The sequence below is a fragment of the Chrysoperla carnea genome, chromosome 1 (assembly GCF_905475395.1).
Source record: "Chrysoperla carnea chromosome 1, inChrCarn1.1, whole genome shotgun sequence".
Taxonomy (NCBI): domain Eukaryota; kingdom Metazoa; phylum Arthropoda; class Insecta; order Neuroptera; family Chrysopidae; genus Chrysoperla; species Chrysoperla carnea.
In genome coordinates, this window is record NC_058337.1 from 48,711,223 (window position 1) to 48,738,302 (window position 27,080).

Consider the following 27,080-nt stretch of genomic DNA (forward strand, 5'->3'; position numbering starts at 1 on the left):
CGGCTATGATCATTTTTTCTTCGTGAGTTTTCGTTTCTCTTTCGAAAAGTTAAATATTATGTGTGATCTTTCCATATTTGTCAAAAAAAATTAGCTTCAACAACTCAATTTTATAAATTTTAGATAAGTAATTTAGTATGCTTAAACAGCTGCAAAAGTAGAAATGATGGTACGCGCGCATTGTAAACATTCTTTAATTAAAAGGTAGCAAATTTTCACCATTTATTACTTAAGAAACAGCCGTACAATAAATCAAAATGCATAGAACGATGTTATTTTTAATTCGGTGTATAATTTTTAAGTAATTTGTCAAAAAAATTTTTTCTCAACCTCCGAAAAGGGGACTCAAGTTATACCTTTTGAGCTGTGAACTTCTTAACTTCTTAAAATCATCATAGCCTAACAGAAAACTACGTCAAGTATCAAAGTAACTGCTTTTTCCATAAAGGTGAATAATTTATGCAAATGCGGGTTTTAAAAGAAATGTCAAATAAAACTACATTTGAAATCTTTTTAGTCGAACACTGTTAACAGTCTCCAATAATTTTAACTTTATCCGTTAAGAATGTAATAATTCTAAATAAATTTTATTTGATGTATGGTAAACGATGGATATCTATAAATTTCTCAACCAGATAATACCTACATTTGAGAGCATGATGTTCTGAAGGCCACTTTATACAAATCTATTTACTCTTTATTTTATTTTCTTATAAAATTGTGTTTAGTATCTATATAGTATAGAATACAAGTTTTGTGAATATATTTTCATCTCTGCTTTGTGCACAACAAACAAGATTATTGCCCATTTATAAATAAATGTTCCATAAGAATAATGTTTTGATGGTCACAAATTTCAAGTACTGTTTATGAAGAAACTATTTGTATGTTGTAACAAAATAAGTTTCATCATTTTGCGATATTCAAAAACAATATTTTAATTTTATCTCGAATGAATTTTCGAATTCATAAATCAACTCCTGATATGAAGATAAAAAATTAAAATATTATAGATCACAAGCCGCTGCTCAAATTTTTTGGTGAAATGTGACACCAGGAATCATGTTGAAAAAGATGCTCTTATAAGAAAAGTTTAAGCACCATGGTGTCATTTTTGCGCGGTACAGGTCAGAATGAATGCCACAATTCTTGGTGTGTAGTCCTTGCATCACCAAATATGTACCTACGGTGTTGCTGGATACTAACTTTGGATAAATATTTGAAGCGAATTACACAAATGCCGTACATAAATAAATACGTAGGGCTGCGGGAATTGATGGGAGATCAAAAATTGTTTCTTTTTTCTCATAATTTATAATATGTATATTACATATTACATATTACTATATTACAATATATGTTACTAAAATATAAATAATAATAAATAATTTTTTAATGAAATAAAATATCAAAATTTTATTAGCGGTTTGCAATAAATTGTAAAATTCTGCGAGTGTGCACTTTTAGGTTTGGGATGGATTAACGGTTATAACAAATTTTCCGCCAAATTTTTCGGGTACGGAGCCCTAAACTCGCACTTGAAACATATCTAAGAACACTCTTCATTTAACTGCCACAGACAGACTGACAGACGGGGTTAATAAAACTAGAAAGGATTGTTGACGCAACCTTTATCACACTTAAAAATGTTTTTTTATTAACACACCTTTATTAGCATGATATGTATGTATCTATACATCTTTCTAACGAAATTTTTGAACGTGATTTCCACTCTCTTCAAAACGTCAAATCGAATTGAAACTTCGCTACTTATGTAGAACTGATGACATTACAATAATTATATTTTAGTTTGTTCGATTATCCTGATCAGGGTCTTCAAGAATAACGTTTCCATGAATAAATAATTCATATAATTCTGGTGGAAGCGCATATAACATTCAATAATATTAATAAATAAAAACACGCTTTTGTAGTTAGCTAAAAAAAAAAGTAAAAAATAAATAATAGTTTAAGCAACTAAAAAATATTAATACTAATAAAAAAGACATTTGTTACTAGCTAAACTAAAAAGTAGAAATTTTTTTATAAAATTAAAAAAATAGAGTCATTATGGTAGGTCCACACGATACCAACTTCACACAGACTTCTATAGAATTTTGTCTGCGAAACAAATCAGTGCAAACAAAAGTCGGTATGATGGTAAAGTCTTTTACATGAACATTTTTACTCAGTCTTTCAGTCTGTACAAACAATTGTCTGTATCGTACGGACCCACCATTAAGAATAAAATCATTTTATCGTAGCAAAGTGTGGGGTGCATTTAAAGATATTTTGTAATGGCTTCCGTTTTACCAATAAATTCAGTTTTACCCGCTGTTAATAAAATATTTACAATAATTGAAATCAAGCACCCCACGCTTTTTTACGATATAATGCTTTACATCATTCTTTTTTTTTTTAACTTATAGGAATTATTTTCTATTTTACCGTTTAGCTGGTTACAAAAGGGTGTTTTTTTAGTTTTTTTTTTAACTTTTACTTATTTGTAGTGTGAATGTTGTTAGAAGCTGTGTATCAAAAACCTAAAAATCTAATTCTAGGGATTCGAAGGGGTAAAAAAAGTTGCGGAAAGAAACTCCCCGATCTACGAAACAGGATCTTTAGGGTGGGATTTATTACTTGTGGAATAAGTGACATTCACTTGATTCTTCTTGAAACTTTAGAGGGGCTTCTAGTCTCCCATTCTTACCCTTGACGACCTCTTTGTGTGGAATTTAAAAGGCATTAAACAAATCAAAAACATCCATTAAATAAATAAAATATATAGACAAAGTGGTCATTAGCACTAAAGAAGGACGAGTTGGAAAAGTCAATTGCGTTAACAAAAGGAACTTGGGTTCACAAAGAATGTAATTACAACTAAAAAAAATATAATGTTTTTAAGCCTCTTTTTTAATATAATGGTTGTTTTACACTTATATTGTGGTCAACCACAACATTCGTTTTCAAAACATGGGTAATAGTTAGAAATAACAGTATACGAAAAATGCAAAAAACAAGACGCGTATTGATTTAATTTCAAACAACGAATTATAGTTACAAAAAAGAAAGCTAGCAATTATGAGCAAACCTTCACCGTAAGATGTAAAACAAAGTGAAATACTAGTGCCAATAAGTATGCAGCCCATATTTTTGCAACACAATACTTTAAAAACATTTATGATTTTAATTTTATTTTGAGAAAAATTGTTTTTAGGAAAGTGAATATTTTCTTTACGCGCTGTTGATTAATTAATTTTTCGTACTGAATACGAAAATTTTGCTACTTGAAGTATTTGTAATTCACTTGTCAGAATTGATTTAGACTTAGTCCTAGCTTCATATTAAAAAGATCAAGCTTTTTATTTAAAATTGCCTAGGTGCTCGTAATTCCTTAAGAGAAATATATCTGGGGGATTTGTACAATAGACTAGAAATTTTTTTAAACAATAAATTAGATTATCATCACTGGATTTTGTAACATATTATTATCCACTTAATAGATTTACGGCAAATTCAAGTCAAATTTTCGATAAAACTCAAAATTCTGATTTTTACTTCTTGTTTTCTTAAAGTTCTAAAGAGGCAAATCGAATAGTCCGAATAAGATCGAGAAATTTTAATGGTCATATTATTTCCGTTTGAGATCAATTTATCAACACACAAATAACCAAAAATTATATTTTTGAAATTTAACCTAAAGAGTAAATATCCGCTATCGTATTAAGTACTATGTTAAAATTAGTTCATATGTAAGTATGTGTATAGAGAAAAAAATGGTTTGGGGTATTTTGTAACATCCGTTTTTATCGAATTATAATGTTTTTAAAAAACAAAGCCAACCTAATTTCCAGACGGTGCTTTCATTTTATTTTGTTTGTGTATAAACTTTTATGATAACACCCATTATAAGGTCATTGTCAAGTACCTTAAAAAAGATAATTAACAGAATCACTTTAAAATCAAAAAACAATCAATTAACAATCCCCTCTATTAAAAAACACAGTAAAACGATGATGCTCATGACATTAATTAATCTGTATTTTTTTTTGCCAAGTGTTTCTCTAAAAAATTGATGTTGGTACCACATGACATCCTTGTACCCATATAACACGTTTGGCACAGAATGTGTACAAAAATTAACTTTTTCGATCTACCAGTAGAACATGTACAGTGTAGACATGGTCAATCTTGTAATAACATTCATACCAATTTGACCATTTGTTGTGACCATTGTGGAAACTTTGTAGGCTTATTTTACTATTTAATTGAAATTTTTTGTTTTACCACCTTTCCAGTGGAAAAAAAGAGAATTAGTAGAACACTAAAGGAATTTTGGCTAACCATCCTGTAATTTGACTTAGGACAATTACGCATGCATTACAAATCAAGATGACTTCGGGTTTGGTAATTGTAATTGATCTTTTCAACTTTCACTGCTTTCATATCAGGAGGACTTTTTTTGCTAGATGATACTTACGTAATTTGAAGGGTCGAGAATTCTTTTTCAGAATTTTTTTTTAGTTTAGCAGACTGTCGGGGCTTCTTTGTCTCTATAGAGAGGGGACAGGACAAGAAAGGGGACAGTTTCAATTGAATATATACTATCAGTTATATCTTGAAAAATATCTTCTGAAAATATGAAATTCCCCGAAATAATAAATGAAGCGTCAAAGCATAAATTTATTTTCGGAATAATGATTTATACAAATTACGTTGTTATGGTAAACGGCACAGCCTTCATCAATATATGACATATCATAAAATGGTTGGCCAAACAGATTATAGTTTTTAATTAAAAAACAGATCTGCAACTCCTTAAAAATTTTACTATTTTAGTTCTATGAAGGTGCCTCACTCCAGGGGACTCTACACGGTTGATTATATATGTTAGGGCCGTCTATTAGTTTGGATAATAATTTATCTATTTTAATGGTTGTTGGGGAAACAATATTTTTAATATTTTTAAATAAATAAACAATATGTCTTTCAAACTTTGCATGTCGTTAAAGTTTCTTTGTGTGTATTCTCAATTGATTACGTTTATTAACATTTTGTGGACCATTTGTGTACTGACTTTATTTAAGTGTTTAGGCCGTTTTCATTTTACCCCTGTTTATTAAGTAATTAGTGTAATTTAGTATAGGCTGTTTAGGTGTCCTTATATTATTTTCTGATTTTTTATGCTATGTACTGAGTTTATTTAGTGTTAAGATATTGTAAATCGTGTTGATTACCTTTAACTCGTGTTTATTTGTGATTATTATTGACTATTTACGAACTAAAATGGTTAGACATTGCATTTAATTTACAAAAAAACTAGTAAATAATTTTAAATATTGTTAATATTAAAGTAAATGCTATTTAGTTTCAAATATTGCAATAAATTATTATTTTATTAATTTTCGTTATTTTATTTAAAAAACTTGACTTCATTTTATTAGAAGTCGAATAAATACAAAGAATTAAAAAATTGATTCTAAAAAGTTTACTGTAAGCGACTTACTCCAGCGGGATTTTTGGACAACATTTCATGTTCAGTAGAATTGCCTATCTATTTATGCAATAAATTATAATCTTTGATAGGTCATATATACCTTGAATTACTTGTATAATTAATAGTAATTACTTGCATAATTAACAAAAAGATGTATCCGTTACAAATACACCTAAAAGATCGAAAATGTCTACACTGGACATGTTGCTTTGGCAGATCAAAAGTTGATAATTTTCGTAGCCATTAGGATTAATATACTAGGAAAAACTAAATCGAAAAAATGGATATTTTCGTTGAAAAATCGACATCGAATTTTTTCGATAGTACAATATAACCTTTTCTTAGTACAAGGAAGTACAAAAGATTATTTTATATATTTCTGAAGTGAAATATATTGATTACATTAATGATGAAATTAATGAACATAATGATTATTTTAAAACAATGAGGAAATATATGTAGAAGAACTTTAGCTAGAGTGGGGTAAGTGTAGCGTTGTCAGTCAGAAGTGAGATGGAAGAATAAGTAGAGTTTGTGCGAAGATTTTAATGACAGTCAATTTTCACATCATTTTATGTACGATAAGAAGCTTAAATTTTAACAAACAATACCATGAAATTAATGTGTACGTTCAAAGTATATACACATTATATAATCAGTATAGTAAATTGCATATTCATATTACTTTATACCTACTACTCAGGGATAATAGTCTGGATGCCCGTTGGCATATGCTGATGTAATTCAATGATACGATGATAAGATGAAAAACTTTATAGTTAAGGAAATAAATTTAAAAAAACTTATTGACTAAACGAACGGTGGTTCAATTTTATTTTATTTCTTAGCAATGCAGACCCTCTTAAAATCAACTCTACCGTACACATTCACAGGAAGGTGGTGATTTTGCCATCCCACGCACATTACAATAATAATTATCATAAAATTCTGCGCAGAAAAGATGAATAACACTTTTTGGACCGTTTCTTCATTGCAAACTGGGAGGCTGCGGATTTGAAGTTTAGCATCGGAATTTTATCAAGTATGGTAAACTACACCAGTTAATTAAACTCGAATCAAATCTGCTTCTGTAAGTTTTCTGTTATAGATGAATGATGGTAATAATCTAATCGTTAAGTCGGTTACTTTCCACTAACTTGTGGTCTTTTCCTCCAGGTAAAAAAAGGGTAATGAAAGATCTGTTGATTACGGGACATCACGACACATGGGATTTTAATGAAAAAAATTTTGAATTTTGGTTGCAAGGCTATGTATAATGAACCCACAAAAGAAATTCAGGCACCTATACTATACGTTCCGCGATATCTTTCAATTTAGTGTCTACGAATCGAAATGTCAGTGTATAAACTCTTCTTGTCTAAAGGAATCATTCATGTAGTTTTACACTCTTTCCCCTATTAATGAATATAAAACAAATACCTACTTACACTTCATTCTTATGATAATCTGTTTTATATCGTTTGATATAACATATTATAATCTAGTGATTAATTTTTTATTTTTTGAGATTTTATTTAACATTTTATATCAATAACTGTATTTTTATTGAATTAAAGATTCATTTAATAACGAAAAATAAATATTCATTTAATACATGGATATCTTTTGTTACTTCGAGTTTAAGTAGACGCTATCTTTGCTGTTTTATTAATAAAGATAAACATCTCTAAACAAATTTAATGTAAAGACATAAGATTTCAATCTCGGTTTTAATTTTCTCATAGGTTGTTTTCTAAGATTTTGTGTCATTCTAATAATAATAAGACGGCAATTTATTAAATGTAGTTTTAAGGACACCGGGCGGCAGAGACAATATCGGAAAGAGTTTAAAATAATTTTGATCAATGGCTAATTTAAAGTTTAATAATGGAAAAATAGAGTGTAATTGGGTTGAAGTTCCTTTACAAGTAAAATTTATTTTCATAGAAGTAATTCATGGAGCTATGACGAAAATATAATTTCTTACTATGTTTTATCAGAGACAAAGTGCTAATTTCAAAGAAGCATAGCTCGGAAAGTATCATATTTGTAACATGGTGCGGTTTTTTAGTTATCAACGAAAAATGGTGGCTTCCCGTTTAGTGTTGAATATTTATCAATGTCCCAAAATTAAAATAATTATTTAGTTATCAAATAAATTACATATTAATAAAATACTGTACAATCTTGAATGATATTTATTACAGAGAAAATCACAGATGTATTTGGAAGTACACAGGAAAAATATTGTAAATATAATGAAATATCACTTAAATCCTTAAGTAAATTGAAAGTGCATTTTCAAAGAAAATCATCATACGATTGAACATGTTAGAAAGTATCATCTAGCAGTATATTTCGTTTGTACATATTGAATTCCCAATATTAATTCATATACTTATTCTTTTGAGAAATTTTTGTAAGCCTTAATCTCTCGCGTTGAATTAAAACAAAATAATTTATTTGAAATTGGAATAATTATTTGTTTTAACTTAAATCTTCACACAAAATCCTAGCAATCAGCTTTAATGCAGAAAATTTAAGAAAAACGAAAATTGTGGAGAATGATGCTCGATACAACTTTTACATTTAATATTTTCCAGTTATCACATAGCTTTAAAGTTATTGGAGGAAAATTAATTTACACCATTTCAAATACCAATATCCAAATTACAGTAAATGGCTAAACTTTTTGAGATGAGAGCTAATAAATTTCTTTATTGCTTGTGGTATTGTAAATATACAAATATAAAATATATTTAGTTATCCACATATACAAAATATTTTGTAAAACATTTTTGTTTCTTAAATACTTGATAATCTTCTATTTAAAACTACTTAAACAATATTTAATAGCTTTTCTTTTTCACAAAATGTTTGGTTTTACAGAAAAAAGTTTTCTATAAATAAACATTTAATATGTATATACATATATATTCTTACAATATTGTATTGTCATACTATGTTTTACTATTTGGCTGTTTGAACAACAAAATTTTAAATTAATATTGTATATAGTACAATACTTTTATAAGAAAAAAAACTCCCGTCAAGTTTACAACAACAACTTACGATTATGATTATTATGATTATTATGATTATAAAACAATGAAGAAGAATATGTAGAAGTGTAATTATAAATAACGTCATGTGAATTTGTTTCCGGTTATTTGGACATAAAATTGAACCTAAAACTTTTCACAAAATTGTTCTTGTATATATAAGACGAAACATTATATACATTATATACACGATATACGTATAGACCGTCTAATGTATTAGATAATTCAATGATTGTCTCATGTTACACGGCATGTATCGAAGTCTGGTATGAACCAGTGCAGTGATCAGGGTGAAACCTTTACTATGAAGTGCAGATTTCAAGAAATAAATAGTACGATGCAACGAGACGAAAGCAGCCTTTTGAATTGCCCCGACTTTTGTACTTTTCGGGACAATTTTTTATTTTTTGAAAAATATAATCTTTAACATTTTTAATATTTTAGAATTAGATCACATTTTACTTTCCCACAAAAAAGTGGTTCAGCTCATCTGCATTGTCAATTATATGCACTAAAACAACTCATATGCATTGTCAATTAGATGCAAAATAAAAAATATTAGACTAGTTAAAAGTCAATCAAATTATTACGATAATATAATGTAGTTACAATTATTGATATTTTTGGAGTCGGTGTCGCCAAGTTAATGTAGCAAACTGATCTGTCACAGTTTTTTCCTTGACTGACACCGACTCCAAAAATAGCAATAATTATAACTACATTATTTTTAAGTAATAATTTGATTGACTTTTAACTAGTCTAATATTTTTTATTTCATTTTACTTAGGAGAACTTTAAAAAATATTTTAATTATTGTTTGTTATTCAGAAGAATACGCAAGTATTTTTTTACATTTTGGTGCATATTCATTTGTTTTGGAATACTTTTATTTTTTGAACTAACTAATTTGTCACTAAAAAGGCTTATCGAAATCGGTTGGCGTGATACTGAGTTATTCGTCCATTTGTCGCGCACATACTTAATGCTAATTTAAGACTCATATGGTTTTCTCATTAATGCCATGGTCAGAATTGGACCAAATTGAAATAAGACCACCAAAGAAGCTCCTGCTTTCAAATAGAAAAAGAATCATCAAAATCGGTTCACCCAGTCGAAAGTTCCAAGGAAAAAAAAAATACAGTCGAATTGAGAACATCCTCCTTGTTTGCTTGAAGTCGGTTAAAAAGTCAATTCAATTGATTGAAATATCTATCGTTTCTCACTTGAAAATTTAGAGAGAGACTGTATATGCCTTTGATGGGACACCATTAAATGGATATGGAGCGGTTTTGAAAAATTTGATTATCAAGGAATTTGAGGTAGAGAATTTTCAAGATTAGAGGTCAAGTAAATTTACAGTTACAGTTCGTCAAGATGAAATATAATATTTTTTTAAGTAAAATTTTCATTATGCCAACCCTACAGACTCATATTAATTAACACGGCGAATAATGTTGCCTTTACTCTTTTTCGGATAAAAAATTGGAAGCCGTACTCTTGCCTAGTAAACTTATTTTTCGTTCTATATTTCTTGAATCCTACCTCTTGAACAATTTTTTTAATGCTCTTAAATAATTGTTTGTTTAAAAAAAAAAAAAGCATAATTAGCCATACATTTAGCAATTTTTGCTTGCTGTCTCTATTTCATCTCATTCATTTACATTAGATTTGGAAAATTTGTATTAAAATAATATTCCATTATCTTTTTGGTTTAATTACTATTGTTTGGTTTTTAGTTTAGTTTTAGTTTAAGAAAGTAAATGATTTTAGAGGTAAATATGCAAAACTCTCAAAGTTATAGCATTTAATATGTAAGTAGTCTTTAATCAATAGTGGATTTTGGACTCAAAGAAATGGCAGGGGAATAAAAACACTGTAAAAGTAACTTTTTCCCTTAAAAGTGATATTTTATAGAATCTTGCACGAAATATACAGGTGAAAATAATATTATTAAAAGTAACAAATAGTGCTTGACTGCTGAAAATAAATCATTCAGTAATAAGTTTATATATAAAAGATTGTTATAGTCAAAGAAGAAAAATAACATTGAAAATATAGCATATATGCCTTGTCGATCGTAGTTGGCTGGTATATACATATATCTCGTTGGAATCGAAACAACTAATGTTACTCAGTTGGAATGCAGTAACAGCTATTCGCTCCGAGCGTGAATTTCGTTTCCATGACAACGATACACTACTTTAATTATAGAATTAATGGATGCATATATAATTGTGTGGATTGCATTGAAAACTTACATTTAAAATTTAATATTCTTGTTTCACAAATTTAAATAAATAATTACGATAATTAACATTTGAAAAATAATATTTGTACAATTTGATTTCTTATTTTCACAATTTTTAATGCATTAAGTTTAATTAATTAGTGTTTTTCAATCATTTTAATTTGACAGTTTCTATATCATTAACATGTAAATAATTGCAAATTAGTCATAACAGCCCACTTTATCTCCAAAATTTTTCACTTAAAGCGCTAGCATCGATTTTATTACCCCTACCATGACTACGCACACAACGAATACAGTAGAGCAACAGTAGCCAAAGATAGAGAAAGAAAGTAAACATGGTATAGTCAGAGAGAAATAATACATACACACAAACTAGGTAAGAGGATTTTCTTATAAAAAGTACTTTGAAATAGTATTGAAGAAATAAATGCCAAGTACTATCTATACGTAGGAGAGCTATCAAGCAGGAAGAGTGATGAAGGAGTGGATGTTGAACAAGGGTTGGTTGTATTAGAAAAGGGTATTTACTATACAGGTTGGTTGGCAAGTCTTAATACAAATAAATAACTTAAATATTAAATATGGGCCAAAATGATCAAATGTACCTCCTTAGCTTGAGTTGCTTGAACTTGTACAAAGAAGATCCAGTCTTATTTCATTAAAATATTTCGATTGCTATTACTGCCTTCAAGTGTCTGCTCACTTGATGGCTTAAATATATAGCTCCTAAACAGTAGTTAAACTGTTTCCCAGATAAGCTTAATTTTATCCCAAAATCATCTTTATGGTATCAATCCAGATTAGGCGGTTTTCGCTTAAAGCGATAAATAGATACTGCTTTGATACGACTCTCACTCCCATGACTGAATATCGATATTTTAGGAAGCTTGTCTTCGAGCCTCATGGAGTAAGGACAAAACTAAATTTTATAGGAAGAGGTAATTAACAATACTACTTTTTTTCTATGTTTGAAGACATTTAAAATAAAATATACGATTATAGACATAATTCGGAGAATAAAGGCCAATACAAAAGAAAAAATATTTAAAGTGCATTTTATGAAGCATATTAAAATTTAATAGCTGTATTTTTACTAAGAAAAGGATCCAAATTCATACAATCATCCTTACAGAAAAGCCTGGGAGCTTTCGAAGCGGTATCGTCAAATAAATACATAACTATACGTACCTGATTCTGGCCATTACCATTTAGTGTATACAAGAGTAGAGTATACTTTTGGATCGTGTTATGGATTTACCAAACTATATTGAATGATTCGCTAGTCGTGGCTAAGGAATTAAAAGCTTATATATAGTTAAATTATCTCGGTGATTAACAAAATTACTGTGGTGACGAACTATTATCTTCTTTTTTTTTGTATAGTGTGCGAATAAAAATAAAATTTCAAATGAAATTAGTGCGTGAAATTAAGTGCTTATTAAAACACTCAAGTCTCAAAACTCATATAGCTCAAAACTAAAGCATGCTGATCTAGTGAATTTTTTTTCTCCATTTTTGTGTTATCGCGTATGGGAACTTATATTTTTTGTAGGCCAGTTTAACCAACTGTATTTACGACGTGATTTAATAACTAACTCAATATTTAAAATTTGTTCTATAAAATTAAACCCGTTATCTTATAAATGTGTTAACGACAATAATCTGTTGCAGGTAAACATTTTAAACTTAGGACTAAAAATGCTATTATTGATTATACGTTTTAATACTCTATTATTATCGTGACAAATTCTTCGACTTTCATTTAAGATATGTACAATTTTGGTCACCATAAATTATTATACAAGGGTTTATCTACTCGATATAATGAATTTGAAATTTTTATGGAAGGGCTGGGAAACTGTATCTATAAACCCTTCGCACAAAATAACACTTCGAGCTTGGTATGTGTAAGTGTGCTATTCCAGGCGATGACGAATATAATTTAATCTTGCATTTTATCTCAAAACTTGATGTAGACCTTGAGTTAGTGATTCTGAGTCTAATTGAAATGAAGTGCAAAAGTGGGAAAAAAGGCTAAAAGAAGTACGAACTTACATTACTTGACCAGACTGCATGTATAATCGTATTATCAGAAAGATTCTTGATTTTGATTCTGAGTAGAAGTGTATCTATTCTGAGTAGAGGTGAAATCTTAAGTATATCCTAACTGTTGTAGCTAGCTTGATAACTCCGTTCTAATATCTTTAAGATATTTCAAGTGGAACCAGCCTCATCGTCAAGGGCTGAAATTTAACCGCATATCTTCTTGATAAAGTTACAAAGAAAGAAGACTTCAAATTTTAAAGTTAACAAACCCAAATTTAATATCCATCCCATATACACTGTTGATACTATGATTTTCAGAAGTACACATAACCGTTTTCTTGTAAGGTTTCCAGAGGCGCGCGTGGTGGAATGTTTTTCTATAAAATTCTTCTTCATCATTTTCCATAGATATGAATGTTCTTTGGTTCATTGTTTGTTTGAGTAAAAGATGTATATTGATTAAACGCAAGTATATAAGTATGAAGTGATTGTTTGTTGCCATGTATTTATGTATGTATCTATGTATGTATGTCTGTTTTATAAGCATTGAACACACAAAAGACTGACAGTTTTGGCACACAAGAGATTAGTTAGTTGATCGTACTCACTAAACTTGTACATGAATTTCTTTAGTTTTAATACCATTTATTGCATGTTTAAAACTTTTCATTTTGTGTAATATTTATTTAATGTACACAATGTGTCAAATAAGTGATTATAATTTTCTTTTGAGTAAGTAATAAACATTAAATATACCGGGTGTCCTGTTGGAACTAGTTAATTTGTACTCATTCTTATAATTGATAAGAGTTAGAGGCATGTATTGAATTAGAAAGTTATTTTTACAAAATCAAGACAAATTTTTTTTTGTTAGAAAGAAAAGTTTTCTGAAATGGAAGTAAAAACGAAATTTGCCAAAGAAAATTTCTAGCTACAGAAGGCCTCTGTCTCTTATCAGCATATTAACGGCTGAAGCGTATTAACGGCAATATGATCCGAAGAAAAATCATAACATTCGGTCTAGTCATTTTTTAATTTTCCGTGATTGATATCGCGTAAACAAAACATGATATTGACTTCGTTGCAGTGTCGATCGAAGCATGTTAATGGCAATATGGTCGAAAAATAGAGCGAAATATCATAGCATGCGATCGTGTCGTTTCGAAGCGGTCGAGTTATTATTTTATTTTTCTAATTTTTATAACTATTTACTACGCTGGGAAGTTATTCGTATGGATCTCGCAACAAACCCCACTCTACTCACGGCTTGTTACATTCGTTTTCGGACGAATGTGTTTTTCGAAAAATTGCTTCGTACAAAAGTTTATTTTTATTTTTAAGTGAATACTTTCCCAACTTAAAATGTGTCCAATATCTTACTAGTTACGAGAATTAATTCGAATAATCTATTTCGGGAAGAACAGTAAGCTGAAAATATATGCAATTGATTTACCGTCGTCGATTTACTGATATTTAATTTCAAGTTCCACAACATAGGTACTTAGATTATAGAGGTAAGTATGGACGATTTAAGACACTCAGTATGCCATGTAAATGATAAATCTGTTGTACAATTTTCATCAGTGAATCTATCCTTGAATTGTGCGGATGGTAATGTTATATATCCTTAAATAAATGTATATCATAGTGTTGGAAAGGCCTGATAAAAATAAACGCTGAAATCGTAATGTCTCCCTAAGAAGCGATGCTATTTTGATCTAAGACTTTAAAATTCCAAATCAATGCTAGACCGAGCACTTTCATAACCAAACATGTGACAACGTTAAAAAGAGAAGCTGTATGTTTTTTTATTTTAATTTTGTTTCGGAGATTGAGTAAAAATTACTAAGAAAAATTAAAAAATTTGTTTGTTTTAAATTGATTTTTCATGTAATTTTACAATTGAAAATGGTTTTTCTAAACTATAAATTCAAATATCAGTGACGTCAACAACATCGCTTAAACAACGCCACCGAACGGAGAAATGATAAAATAATATGTAGAAACTTAAATGGTTTGTTTCTAAACTGACTTTCAGTATATTATAATGTAATTTTCCATGGAAATAAGCAGGAAAATGTGCACTGAACGTGATTCTGTTTGGCTCACAGCCTCAACGATCACTAGAGAATATTACTATTTTTTATTAATAATTATAAAAAAATGTGATTATTAATTTTAAAAAAAAAACTTAAATATACTTTAGATTTATTATTCTCTCATTTATACATGAATTTGTGGGGAAAAAAATGCAAGTTCTCTATTATCCGATTGTTTTTTATTAAAACCTGAAATTGTCGTAGGTATTTACCTTAATCAATTAAGGTAAATGATTTTATTAAAGTAAATAAACATTCCAGTAACTTTAGACATCAGAGCTTGCGTCAAATCTGGTACATGATATTATTGCAATGAATAATTTCTATGTGTGACCTCCAGCGCCGAATGCAACTTGTCAAAAATCGAAAAAACTGTAAAAATTTTAATAAAGTAGATTATATTAAAGTAGATTAAATTCTACAATATGAGACTAGAACTGCCTCTGTAGACGCAACAGTTTCTTGAATACATGACATTTTATGCTTTGCCTCTTCTACATTAGTTGTAAAAACTTCAGATCCCAGTGATGATGATCAGCAACATCAATGTCCTCACCAACGACTACCACTACATCATAGGTACAGGTAACAGTTACAGCTGTAGCGATGATGAGTCTATCAGCTTCTTCCTCTACTTGGAGTACTTGAATATTGTGATTTTCCATTTTAGTTGTCAGCAGGTTTATGACACAAATCTTGTTTAGGCCATTTGACAAAAATTTCTGTTGAGAAATCTGTGCCATGGTTTTCTAACCAATTATTATCCCTGGCAATTAGTGTGAAAACTATTGGGTCTAAAGAGACAAATCTAGTATAATATTGCAGCAAATTTAGTATAATTTAAAATCGTCCTGAGAAGGTACTATTAAAAACTAATCCTTTAGGGTTAAAATCGCCAAAGTTTGAAAAAAATCCGAAAAATTCGCGATTTTTTTGATGTCTGACATATTCTTGAATTATTCATTGAACCATCATCATAAACAGGTCTGAAAAAGATCAGAACTACCGAATTTGACGCAAATTACCTCAACACCGTATTCGACGGAGAATGAGAAAGATTTGCCGTTGCCAAACACTATCACACTTGTTCCCACTTGTCCTTTACTTGCTCTCACTTATCCTACCTCCTTAACAACATATTTTATGCCATTCTATGAACTAGAAAGATTTTTACTTTGAACAGAAATATTGTAACCGGATACCACAAATGCCACTACACTCGTAATTTACTAGTTTTTAAGTCTGACATTAAAGACATTAAAGAAAATATAATAAGGATACCGCTGTGTATGTGCCTAGATGAATGTTTGCCTGCCTATCAATCTATGTGTAAGGCACTGAATCAAACGCGTGTGTCCGAAAATGGTCGGATTAATTTAAAATTGTAACTCATAATACTATCATTTAGTTGAGCGAGGAAGCGATCCCATTAAATTTTCAGTCACATTGGACCGAAACAAATAGTGTCAACACAATGCTCTCTAAAACATGAAGTTGAGAATATTTCGGTTAAAAAAAGGAAGTTGAAAAATTTATCATAAGTAAAATAAAATACTATTTATTATTATCGATCCTCCAATACAATAATTCACCTATTTAGTTATTACTGTGACCTCTAAAGGTCATATGTATTACCAACATTCAACAAATTGGTGAGTGAGGTGTAGTAACATATATTCATATAAATTAGTTAAATGTTTCTAATTAATTTTTCATATATGATGGTCTTTATAATTCACCATCATTGATTATATGTTATACTTTCCTGTATGAACGAACGCACACAAAATTATATATAAATGTAAATGTAATATATTAATTTTGCTTAATTTAATAATTCCCAATTGGCTCAACAATATTCTTATTATGTATGGATGTTATGTGATGATTATATAGGTTACACGAATATTCTAATAATTAGTAGGTTCTTTTAAAATATTATGTATTTTCATTGGCACATTATTAATTTGTAATTCAATTAATGAAATAATGTGGTAAAAAACTTTTGAAGTGTTTACTTTCCATAAATATTAAAAAAAAAAACATTTTGTAGTCTGTTTCATACGTATACATATATGTAATGTGTACGTAGGCTGTTTTAATGTAAAGTTTGTAGCACTCAAAAATATTGGTGAGAAAATATTGATTGGTACTTCAGTTTTCCCAAAATCAATCAGCTAGTCTATTTTCGGTGGAATATTCGTGTATGCTATATTCCATACGAAAGCTTAGAGCAGGAAAATTTTAACAAGGATTCTACCAGAAAGCGACTTAAATTTTGAAATTCAACTCACCAAAATTTATCTGTTAAACGGTTTAAAAATATAGAAACATAACTATTCGTCTTTAATCGCTTACTTGCAAATATCCGCCCGCTTCGCTGAGCCGTTTCAACTTTGAAAACAAAGACTTCCGCGATATAATCCTTACTTATTCTCCCTTTTGTTCACAATTTTATGAATTTAATTTTTTGGTGCGAAACCTTAATTTTTGAAAATATAATTTCGCCTATGATACTCGTTGATAATGTAAAAAAAAAAAAAATTTCATACAAACTTTCATCCTCTATTTGACATTGTTAAAGAATGAATTTTCATAAAAAAGTGAGACAGTAAAATTTTGTCTCAAACTATGAGCTCATATAACAATATTTAAATAAAATGAAAAAGTTCTTTCTACCGCTTTTTAACCCGTTAGGCGGTGAGTTTCAATAAAATACGAACCACATCTTCCTTCAATTCTGTTAAAAAATGTTTATGCAAAATTTAAAGTAGATCGGACCAAGGAATCACGTTGTCACATACGAAATTTGTCCCGCTTTTTAGGTTAATTCTACCCCTTAGGGAAAATCTTATCTTTCTTATCCTATGCCTGCGTCATGCAACGAACGCACCCTCCAAGTTTCAGGTCTCTACGATCAGTGGTTCAGGCTGTGCGTTGATCTGTCAGTCAGTCAATCATTCAGGGTAAATCATTTTATATGTATAGATTCTATTGATTGGCCACAATTAAGAAAATTTCTAATTAGGGATTAAAGATAAATATCCGAGTTTGTAAGATCAATTAGGAGGTATTTGTTTGTAATTATTTTGTAAAACTTGTACAAAATATGTGGATTCATTAATCAAAAAATTTTGAGACTTTGGGTTTTTGGAAAAATTACCAAATCATCCTAACATCTACGATTGAATTTAATTTAATATAAACAAGACATAGAAGTTTTTTTCTATATCTTTATTGAACTTTAAATAAGTTTGAAAAACTACAATCCCACATACCTTTATGTTTGGTGTTTGTACATTTCATTTTGAGAATTCTACAATTTATTAATATTAAGAACATTGAAAATTTTATTATAAAAAAATTAAGAAAAAATGTATGCGTCAGTCCAAAACTAACAGCGTCAAAAGTGAAACTTTTTATGTAATTCAAAAACTGTCAATGAGTGTACAAAAAAATACATTGCAGCAAAGAAAAATTGACTGGAAATTATAATAAAAATGATTTATAATAAAAATCAAGAAAAATCTACAGACTATCCCGAATTAATTACTACGGAAGTTTCACTTGTACGTATATGTATATAGTTTTATGTATATGTAAATAATAGTACGTACGAGTGAAACTTCCGTAGTAATTAATTCGGGATAGTCTGTAGATTTTTCTTGATTTTTATTATAATTTCCAGTCAATTTTTCTTTGCTGCAATGTATTTTTTTGTACACTCATTGACAGTTTTTGAATTACATAAAAAGTTTCACTTTTGACGCTGTTAGTTTTGGACTGACGCATACATTTTTTGTATCTTCATTGACAATAACTGAGAATAAAAACAATATTAAAAAATTTTTAATATGAAATAATTTAATAGACATATACATATATATATATATATATATATATATATATATATATATATATATATATATATGTATATATTACATATACATAAACATTCTACATTAAGAAAAGAACTATATAAGTAATTAATATGAAATAAATAAAGATCGACATATAAGATTTAAATGTAAGTAGGTTTGAACTATCCTTGTTTAATAAATAAATGGTATATGTACAGTTATCAAGTCCCACGGCCTCTCTCACTCTGCTGGAGTAAATGGTAATAAGAAAGAGAAAAGGAGTTTAACAGTTTTGTTAGCTCTACGAGTTAACTCTCATGACAAAACGCTAGTGTCCCATAAAAAGTTTCACTTCAAAAATAAATTTTACAATTAATTATTCACATGATCATTTTTTCAAAGAGAGATTTTCGATTATTAAAGTATCAAAATGCAAAGTTTCTCTTAAATATCCGACCATGATGTGTTTATTTTTTGAACTTTTGCTTGGTTAATCACGACAAAATATGACGTTGGTAGTGAGTGAGCTACAAGGAAACATGACGTTTGCAGTTCGAGGTCAATTTTATTTAAATTTGTGCTAAGTTTATTCTTTTTATGTAAATTTTTGGCAAAAAGGAGGGGGAGGTGTCTAAAATTGAAATGTTATATGTGCAATGATTTCAGCAAATATTACGCAGTATTAAAGTGGGTAGGGAGGAGTTCAAAAAAACATTTTGTTTGATGTATTTCATGAAAGGCCCCTATAAGTTGTGACCTTGTGACTTATCGATATTTTATAAAATGTATGTATAGCTTTCGAGTCAAAAATCCGATTTTATGTTCCACGTTCCAAGGCTACGCCAATAATTATTTAATCTATATTTTTGTTTGATTTTGTCGGAAATTCTGTAAATTACTTGTCGATGTAATATCAAAACATGCACAAATAATGAAAAAGGAATTCATTTGAAATTTTGAACATGAATTGTATTGTATTAATTCACGAATGATTGATATGAAATTTAATATTTATATTATTTTTGTTTAAAGGATGGGGAGATAGTTACATAGAATTGTTATTTAACATATGACATGATCCTTTTAATTAGTCCTCCATGGTTTTATATGTGCTTCCTTTATTTGTATCATATTATTATCATACAGTGTTAATATAATTTTAACAAGTTTATAATTCACGAACTGGGAATAACGATTATGTTCACATTTATAATATAATTGACAAAATCATAATACAATTTATGTACATTTATTGCAATGTTTTACATTATTTTTTTGAAGTTCGTAATATTAAAAATTTATAAATGTAACGTTTCAGTCACATTAACCAGAAAAGTATAGTCTTACACGTCGACTGTTATTATTTGTTTAAGGTAAACGGAGAGGGATGGCAGTATGTTTGTTATAAACCGGTTTTGAAGCTCTAGACCGCTATTTAAAGGATTTTGAGAATTTTGTTTTTGCCAGCTATCTATAACACCTTCAGTGTTCCCCTTTAGTTCAAACAAACTAAATTTCGACATGTACGATTGTTTTCCCGGGCGAATAGATGTTGATGACGTCTGGCTTTTTAAACTGCGCAGCAGTATAAAGGCTGTCTTAGTGTCGAGAAAATGTTTTTTGGAGATGTTTTTTTTTGCTTTTATTTTATATCGAAAAATCATTAATTTTAGCGATTTTAAAGACTTTGCAACCCACTAGATTCCTAAAAAACAAATTGCAATAGAAAGAATTTTATAATAAAAAGAACTTTATTAGGTATAATATAATAATGAGCTTTATTAGATATAATAATATACGTAATATTTCACGTAAGTTTCATGCAAAAACTTTTTTCCAGCATTTATATATATCAGAAGAAAGGTAGCTTTGAGTGTGTTTTTCCAAATTTTCGAGAGGGTTGAGACGTTAACCCTAAATTTTTTCAAAGTTTTCTGTCCGCCGGATGAGAAAGCCCCATCATTCTAGCATAAATAGAAATGAAAAGGATATTTTCAGAGGTTTTTTTTCCCCATTATTGGAGGCAGGGGGTTAAATGTAAATATTATTAAAATAATTTATAGCCTGTGTCCTATTCTGATGCATAAGCTATAACTCTGTGAAGTTTCAAAAAAGTGGTTATATATGTACCTTTATATCGATAGTATAATATTAGTTAGGACTTCAAATAATAATTATATAGACCGATATTTAGTAAAAAAAAAAAATGGTTGCCATCCCAAAATGGAACCCCATACACATCAGTTTTCAGTTTTCTAATGACAACACTACTTGCCTTACCCAGAAAAGTTCATTATCTACTTCGATATATATTGTTTGAATTTTATTCTTCTAGCCCATAATAAAACAATATATTTCTATGATTATTTTTGCCAACCATTTAGAAAATTGATGGCGGTAAATTGAAATGGTTGTTGACGTTTTTTATGTCTGTGAGATATATAAGAAGAATGCTATTGAAAACACAGTACATGAGAAATAATGGCAGCAAGTTTGCATGGAATAAAAACGAAGTGAAGTTATAAAAACCAAAAAAATTTTTAAAACTTTTCAACTACTTAGGATTCTAGAAATTTTTTTTTGCATGTCTTTCAACATTAATTACGGCTAACTCGGGGGAAATGAAAATTAACTTTATTTTATCAACTAGTAAATTAAGTTTCGTTTCCTTCAACTTGGAGGTTCGTAAAGGCCCCAAATCATTAATTTAACAACACAAATGACTAATTTTTATGAGTTGTTTATGTAATAATAATACAAACATACAACATATTCAATTTAATAAAATAATAATTCTTAATATATTCTGTAAGTCTAAATAGTTCTGTAACACTAAAAATTAATTACACTAAGCAAGAACAAATACGAAGGTCATCGGTGTTCAAACTTTCGTAAACTATTTTTTAGCCATTTTTATAAACAATTTCGTAAAATTATAGCCTATGACTACGAATACACGTGACCGTTAATACTCTACTGTATTGGGTATGCTTGAATTGTTTATTATAAAAGATATTACATTATAAAGAATGTGTGAAACTAATAGTCTAATTAAAGGCCTCAAAAAGACCATGAAACCTATCTACCATAAACTACTTCGTGCTAATATTGAGACAAAGTTTCGTCAAAATTTTATAATTAGTACGACAATTTGTTCTCGAATTGTAATTCTCAATAATTAAGCAGCAAAATCCAATAAATTCGGCTATTTATTTCAATCAATCTAGATCAAAGTTAAAACTTTAAATTTTAAATGGTTGAGAATTTTTCATTAATATCCAATCTATTTGAGATATATAGATAAATACTTTTTTACATGTATCGTTGGTTTGATGGACTTATTTACAAGTAAAAACTGTGTCAGGACGTAGTGTTTACATGGTCTCTTTGCTCTGACCATAGGCAATATTTAGAGGACTGCCTTTTTTAAGTTGAGAAACTAATAAATTTCAAAATGATCCTCCAGCTTAAAATTTTTGAGATATTTGTTTTTTATCTGACGGATAAACGACTCTCCACTACTATAGAAATTACAAATCTTTGTAATTTCTTGTGGTTTGTTGAATGTAAAGATAAAATAGAGAGTTTTGAAGAGTCGATTATCTTCGTATTAGAACTAGGATAACTTTAATAGTGTTAATCTCTCTATATCGACTTTTCTTAGTGTTATAGAACTACCTGAGGAGAATTTAATCATGTCCTTTTAGGAATATAATTTATAATTACATATTTTGCCATTGTTTACACTTCGTTAGATGTTCTTCTAACAGGGGCGTAGCTACCGCCGTATTTGCCGTATCAATTATACGGGGCCCCCGGGCCACGGGGCCCCCAAAGTGTGTAAGGAAAAAGAATAAAAACTTTCTAATTTATTTTATTTTACAAATGACAAAATTCTATAATAATTTAATAATCTAATTTAATTATAATAATTTAATAATCTAATATTTAATAGTTTGCTAAATGAATCCAAAGATTTAGCAAAAAAGTGGGGGGTAACAACTGTTTTTAAAAACAGTAGGCGAAAGATAACGAAGCGTTTTTTTGATGAGTTATCACAAGATGAGAGAATTTCCGACCCGGAATCCTATTTCAAAGTCAATGTATACTATTGCTGTTTAGATATATTAATTTCTCAAACTAAAGAAAGATTTCAGAGCTTTTGCAACCTGAGTAGTATATTCGAAATATTACAACCGGAGAAACTACTATCTTCTTCAAGCGAAGAGATATTAAACGCTTCCGGAAAACTGTCTGCTAAATACAGTAAAGACATCTCACTTAATCTTTGTGACCAATTAAAGGCTCTAAAAACATGCTTAAATTCTGAAATTAAAAAAATTTATTCCATTAAAGAACTCATTGAATTATTGCTAGTAAAATTCAATAGTCTTGCATCCAGTTTTCTCGAGGTAATCACAGCATGCTTTTTATTCTTGACCCTTCCAGTTACAACCGCAACGGAAGAAAGAAGTTTTTCAAAATTAAAACTAATAAAAAATTACTTAAGAACTTCGATGGGACAAGAACGGCTGTCAGACATCTCACTATTGTCCATAGAGGCAGAAACTTTAGAAAAACTAAAATCATCATCAGCCATAAATGATTTAATAAATCAGTTTGCCGATAAAAAGGCAAGGAGAGTGAATATTTAAAATTCGATTTTTATTTGTAAAATGGGTAAATTATGTGATAAATAAATATTACTTCTCACAATATTTTTTTTCTTTTGTGAAAAATCTTTACCTTCATATAAGGGCCTCCAAAAAAATTTTTATACGGGGCCCCGACAAGGCACGCTACGCCACTGTCTTCTAATAACTAAAGAAAACGTTTTAAAATCATTTTAGTGTGGCTCCAAATTTAATATGATTTGGTATTATAATTAAAGAATTTAAGTTAATAAAGCAGAAATTCATTCCGTTATTTTACTACCACGAGTCCTGTGTTAATTATTGATACTTCTTAAGATCAATAAAAAAGAAAAATCCAAAATTCAGCTAATCCCGAAAATATTGGTACCTAGGTACTCTGGTACCATACGCAGACAGTTATTTTTGACTATCTCCAAAGTCCAAAAATCTAGCCTTATTTATGTGGAAAAGTCGAAGGTATTTGCCAGAATGAAAGTTTAAAATATACAAATACCTACCTACAAAGGGTTAAATAATAATGTTATTCTCCTATAAATATATAAATTTTACACACATACATATAGTGGTGATGTTTAGTTTACAACTAGTTTAGTGTAAATTAAATTACATAAATTCCACGTTAATTAATTGTTTGTTCCATTTTATTATTGTACATATTATATGTAATAAAATAAACTGAAAATTACGAAAATAATATACCTATGTAGTTTGTATGGTGTATATCTACATAATAAATAAATAATGTAAATAATATTTTAATATAATATATTTAATAAAATCAAAATATAAAAAATCATTTTTGATCATGTCATGAATTTTTAGAGTTTATAGTTTTTAGACAATGTAAAAATCTTTTTTTTGATTATTAATATTTCTATTAAATAAATTTTTAATTAATAAACTATGCTATTATTAAATATATATACAAATCAAATTCGATTAAAAAAAAATTTGTGTAAATAAATAGGATGGTTAAATTATGATCATGCACTTATTTGAACTGGCTTTTTTGATAATGTCAAGAATTGAACCTTGGTATTTTCTGATCCGTTAATAGAAATCAATTATGATATTATAGAGAAAACACTTTATGAATTTTTTGAAATAATTCAATGTCTTATTATCTCGTAAGATTACTTAATTTTAATGATTAAGTTTTTCTCACCGATTCATAAGTACTTCTCTTTAATTATTTTCAAAATTCCATAAAAATAAACATTTTATTCTGTATCATAAATTGTAAAAATTAGAACTGCTAATAATATATTTAAACGAAATATCTAAAAGGAAAAAATTAATGCATCTTTGAAATTTTCCACAGTTGTTTATTGGGGTGTAAACACTTTGTAAAAAAAGTGAACCTGTCACGGGCGTACCTAACCCATTTTTTGGGAGGTAGTTGGGGGTTTTAATCAATTTTTTTTAAATTACAAACATCAAATAAAAATAAAAAATTCTAACTGAAGTATTTGTGCACATTTTCGTTTTTTTTCGACTTTCTAGCAACAAAGTTGACCGAGATATGCCAATTTAAAATGGAATTTTTTTGCTTCTTCAATCAAATGAAGATTGTTAAAATGAAGATTCAATCAAATCTAGATTGTTTTATGAAAAACCACTAGTTGAAGTTGGAACCTGAAAAAAATTAACTCACTTTTTTTTTTATAGTTTCGGAGAAAATGGGCATTAAAGTTTTTTCAACAAAACAATTAAAATAATAAACTTTAATTCCCTAGCTGGATTTATATAGAGAAAAATAAATAATTGGTTAGGCAGTACCAGCAGGGTAACAACTTTTAATAAAAAGTTTCTTTTTTTTTTACATACCCATAGTTTAAATACGTACGAATTGACCGATTATTTAAATAAAGAATTTACTTCTAAAAGTAGGCATATTTAATAGCATTGGTCTTATGGCAGATCGGCTGATATACACGATATTTAATGACTATAGAAAAAGAAAAAAAAATCAATTAAACGTTAAGACCTTAAGTAAGAAATTTTTCGATTTTTATGAAAGTGAATTATGATGTAACTGGACGGTAATACACAATAATAAAATAATTCGATTTAATTAATTAATCTTTGGTATTTCGATAGTTAATTCTGATATCGACAAACTTGTTCGACCAAATTCAATATAAATAATCATAAATATACCCTGTTTACTTATTATTGTACTGATTGGTTAATTTTTTTTAGTTACAGGTTTCAATATAAGATCTAATAACTACGTATTAAGTTAATAAGTAAATCAAAATTTACTCTATCAATTTTAATTCTGATGCAACAGAGATACCAATCAATACCATTAAATAGAATTCTGACTGAATATGTTGTTCTTACACTGCAACAACAACCAAAATATTAAGCTCGTGGAAACTGTTAACAACATTTGCAATAAATTCATATTCCAAAAATACAAGTTTATGCCATGTATTAGTTTGTCACATATCGATAATAACATAATACAAAATATTGGGCTGGACCTGAAAGATTATAGAATACCGTTGATCGTTAACTTAGTACAATGTCTGTTTTCAGAAAATATATAAAAATAAAAAACAAGGATTTCTATAATCAAATTTATTGCTCTTTTGTTGTCGCAATAAATTGTAGTAGGTCCAGTTTTTTTTTTCTTGAACTTCTTTTTTTATCACGCCAAGAATTTGTATCAGCACTATTTAATACATCGGAAACCGATTCACGATCTGCGTAATTGGAGCACAATACCTGATATTATACGTAATCTGGCATAGCTTTCGGTTTTGGTATCCGTGCTGATCTACGAAGTGCTTGATTTTCGTCTAAATTTTCATTCACAACTTCGGCTAATTCAGGTTCATTGGCATTTTCATTCACAGTCATTTCCTGGACCATATCTGATGCTTCTCACACTTCTTCGGTACTTCGGATCTAAATCTAATAAAAACGGAGAAAAATTGACTTCAAAGTTTTTATTTTCGTAGAAAACGACATTACGGCTGATAAAAGTAGTTTTAGCTTCAGAATCATAAAGTCGATGGTCTTTAGTGTCAAGACCATAACCAACAAAAATGCATGATTTTGATTTGCTATCCAGCTTTTTTTGTTTAGTTTTCGGGACGTACATAAAAGCTTTACATACAAATTCCCAATAATTATTAATCATCAACATCTAAAATTGAAAAAGGTATGAGAATTATGGGATGCATTTCTAAAACATCCATACATAAAATCTACTACTACTTTTACTATTTATTATTTCTCACTACCTTTCTATCACTCGTTCAGTTATACCCATTGACAACTTTTAATTATCCAATAACTTTTCATGAATTATTTTTTTTTCATTTTGTGAGCTTGGTTTTTTTGTAAAAATTTGGAGCTGTGTTATACTCGACTTTGCCGTACATACACGTATCCATTGAAAAAGTTATTACTATTGTAATAAAATAAATTTGAAAAACTTTACATCCTGTGTGTACTGTGTATACCACATAATGCAAATCAGTTTTGCCTTACTTTCAACATACTGCATGCGAATGGAAAAAGAATTCAGTATAATAGGTCTATCAGTGTATTGATTTTATGAAAAAACATTCAATTGTTTGTTTTTATAAAATAAACA

At 28.7% G+C, this 27,080-nt stretch overlaps 1 protein-coding gene across 1 annotated transcript in view; it reads right to left on the minus strand.

Annotated features, from left to right (window-relative positions):
* LOC123305393 (lachesin-like) overlaps window positions 1-26,338 on the minus strand; it is a 98,613-nt gene extending 72,275 nt beyond the window's left edge. The window contains exons 1-2 of the mRNA XM_044887099.1: window positions 26,216-26,338; window positions 25,349-25,418 (exon numbers count right to left, since the gene is read on the minus strand). Coding sequence (XP_044743034.1) covers window positions 25,349-25,418; window positions 26,216-26,338 — 193 coding nt within the window. The remainder of the gene's footprint in view (window positions 1-25,348; window positions 25,419-26,215) is intronic.
* Between the last annotated feature and the right edge of the window lie 742 nt (window positions 26,339-27,080).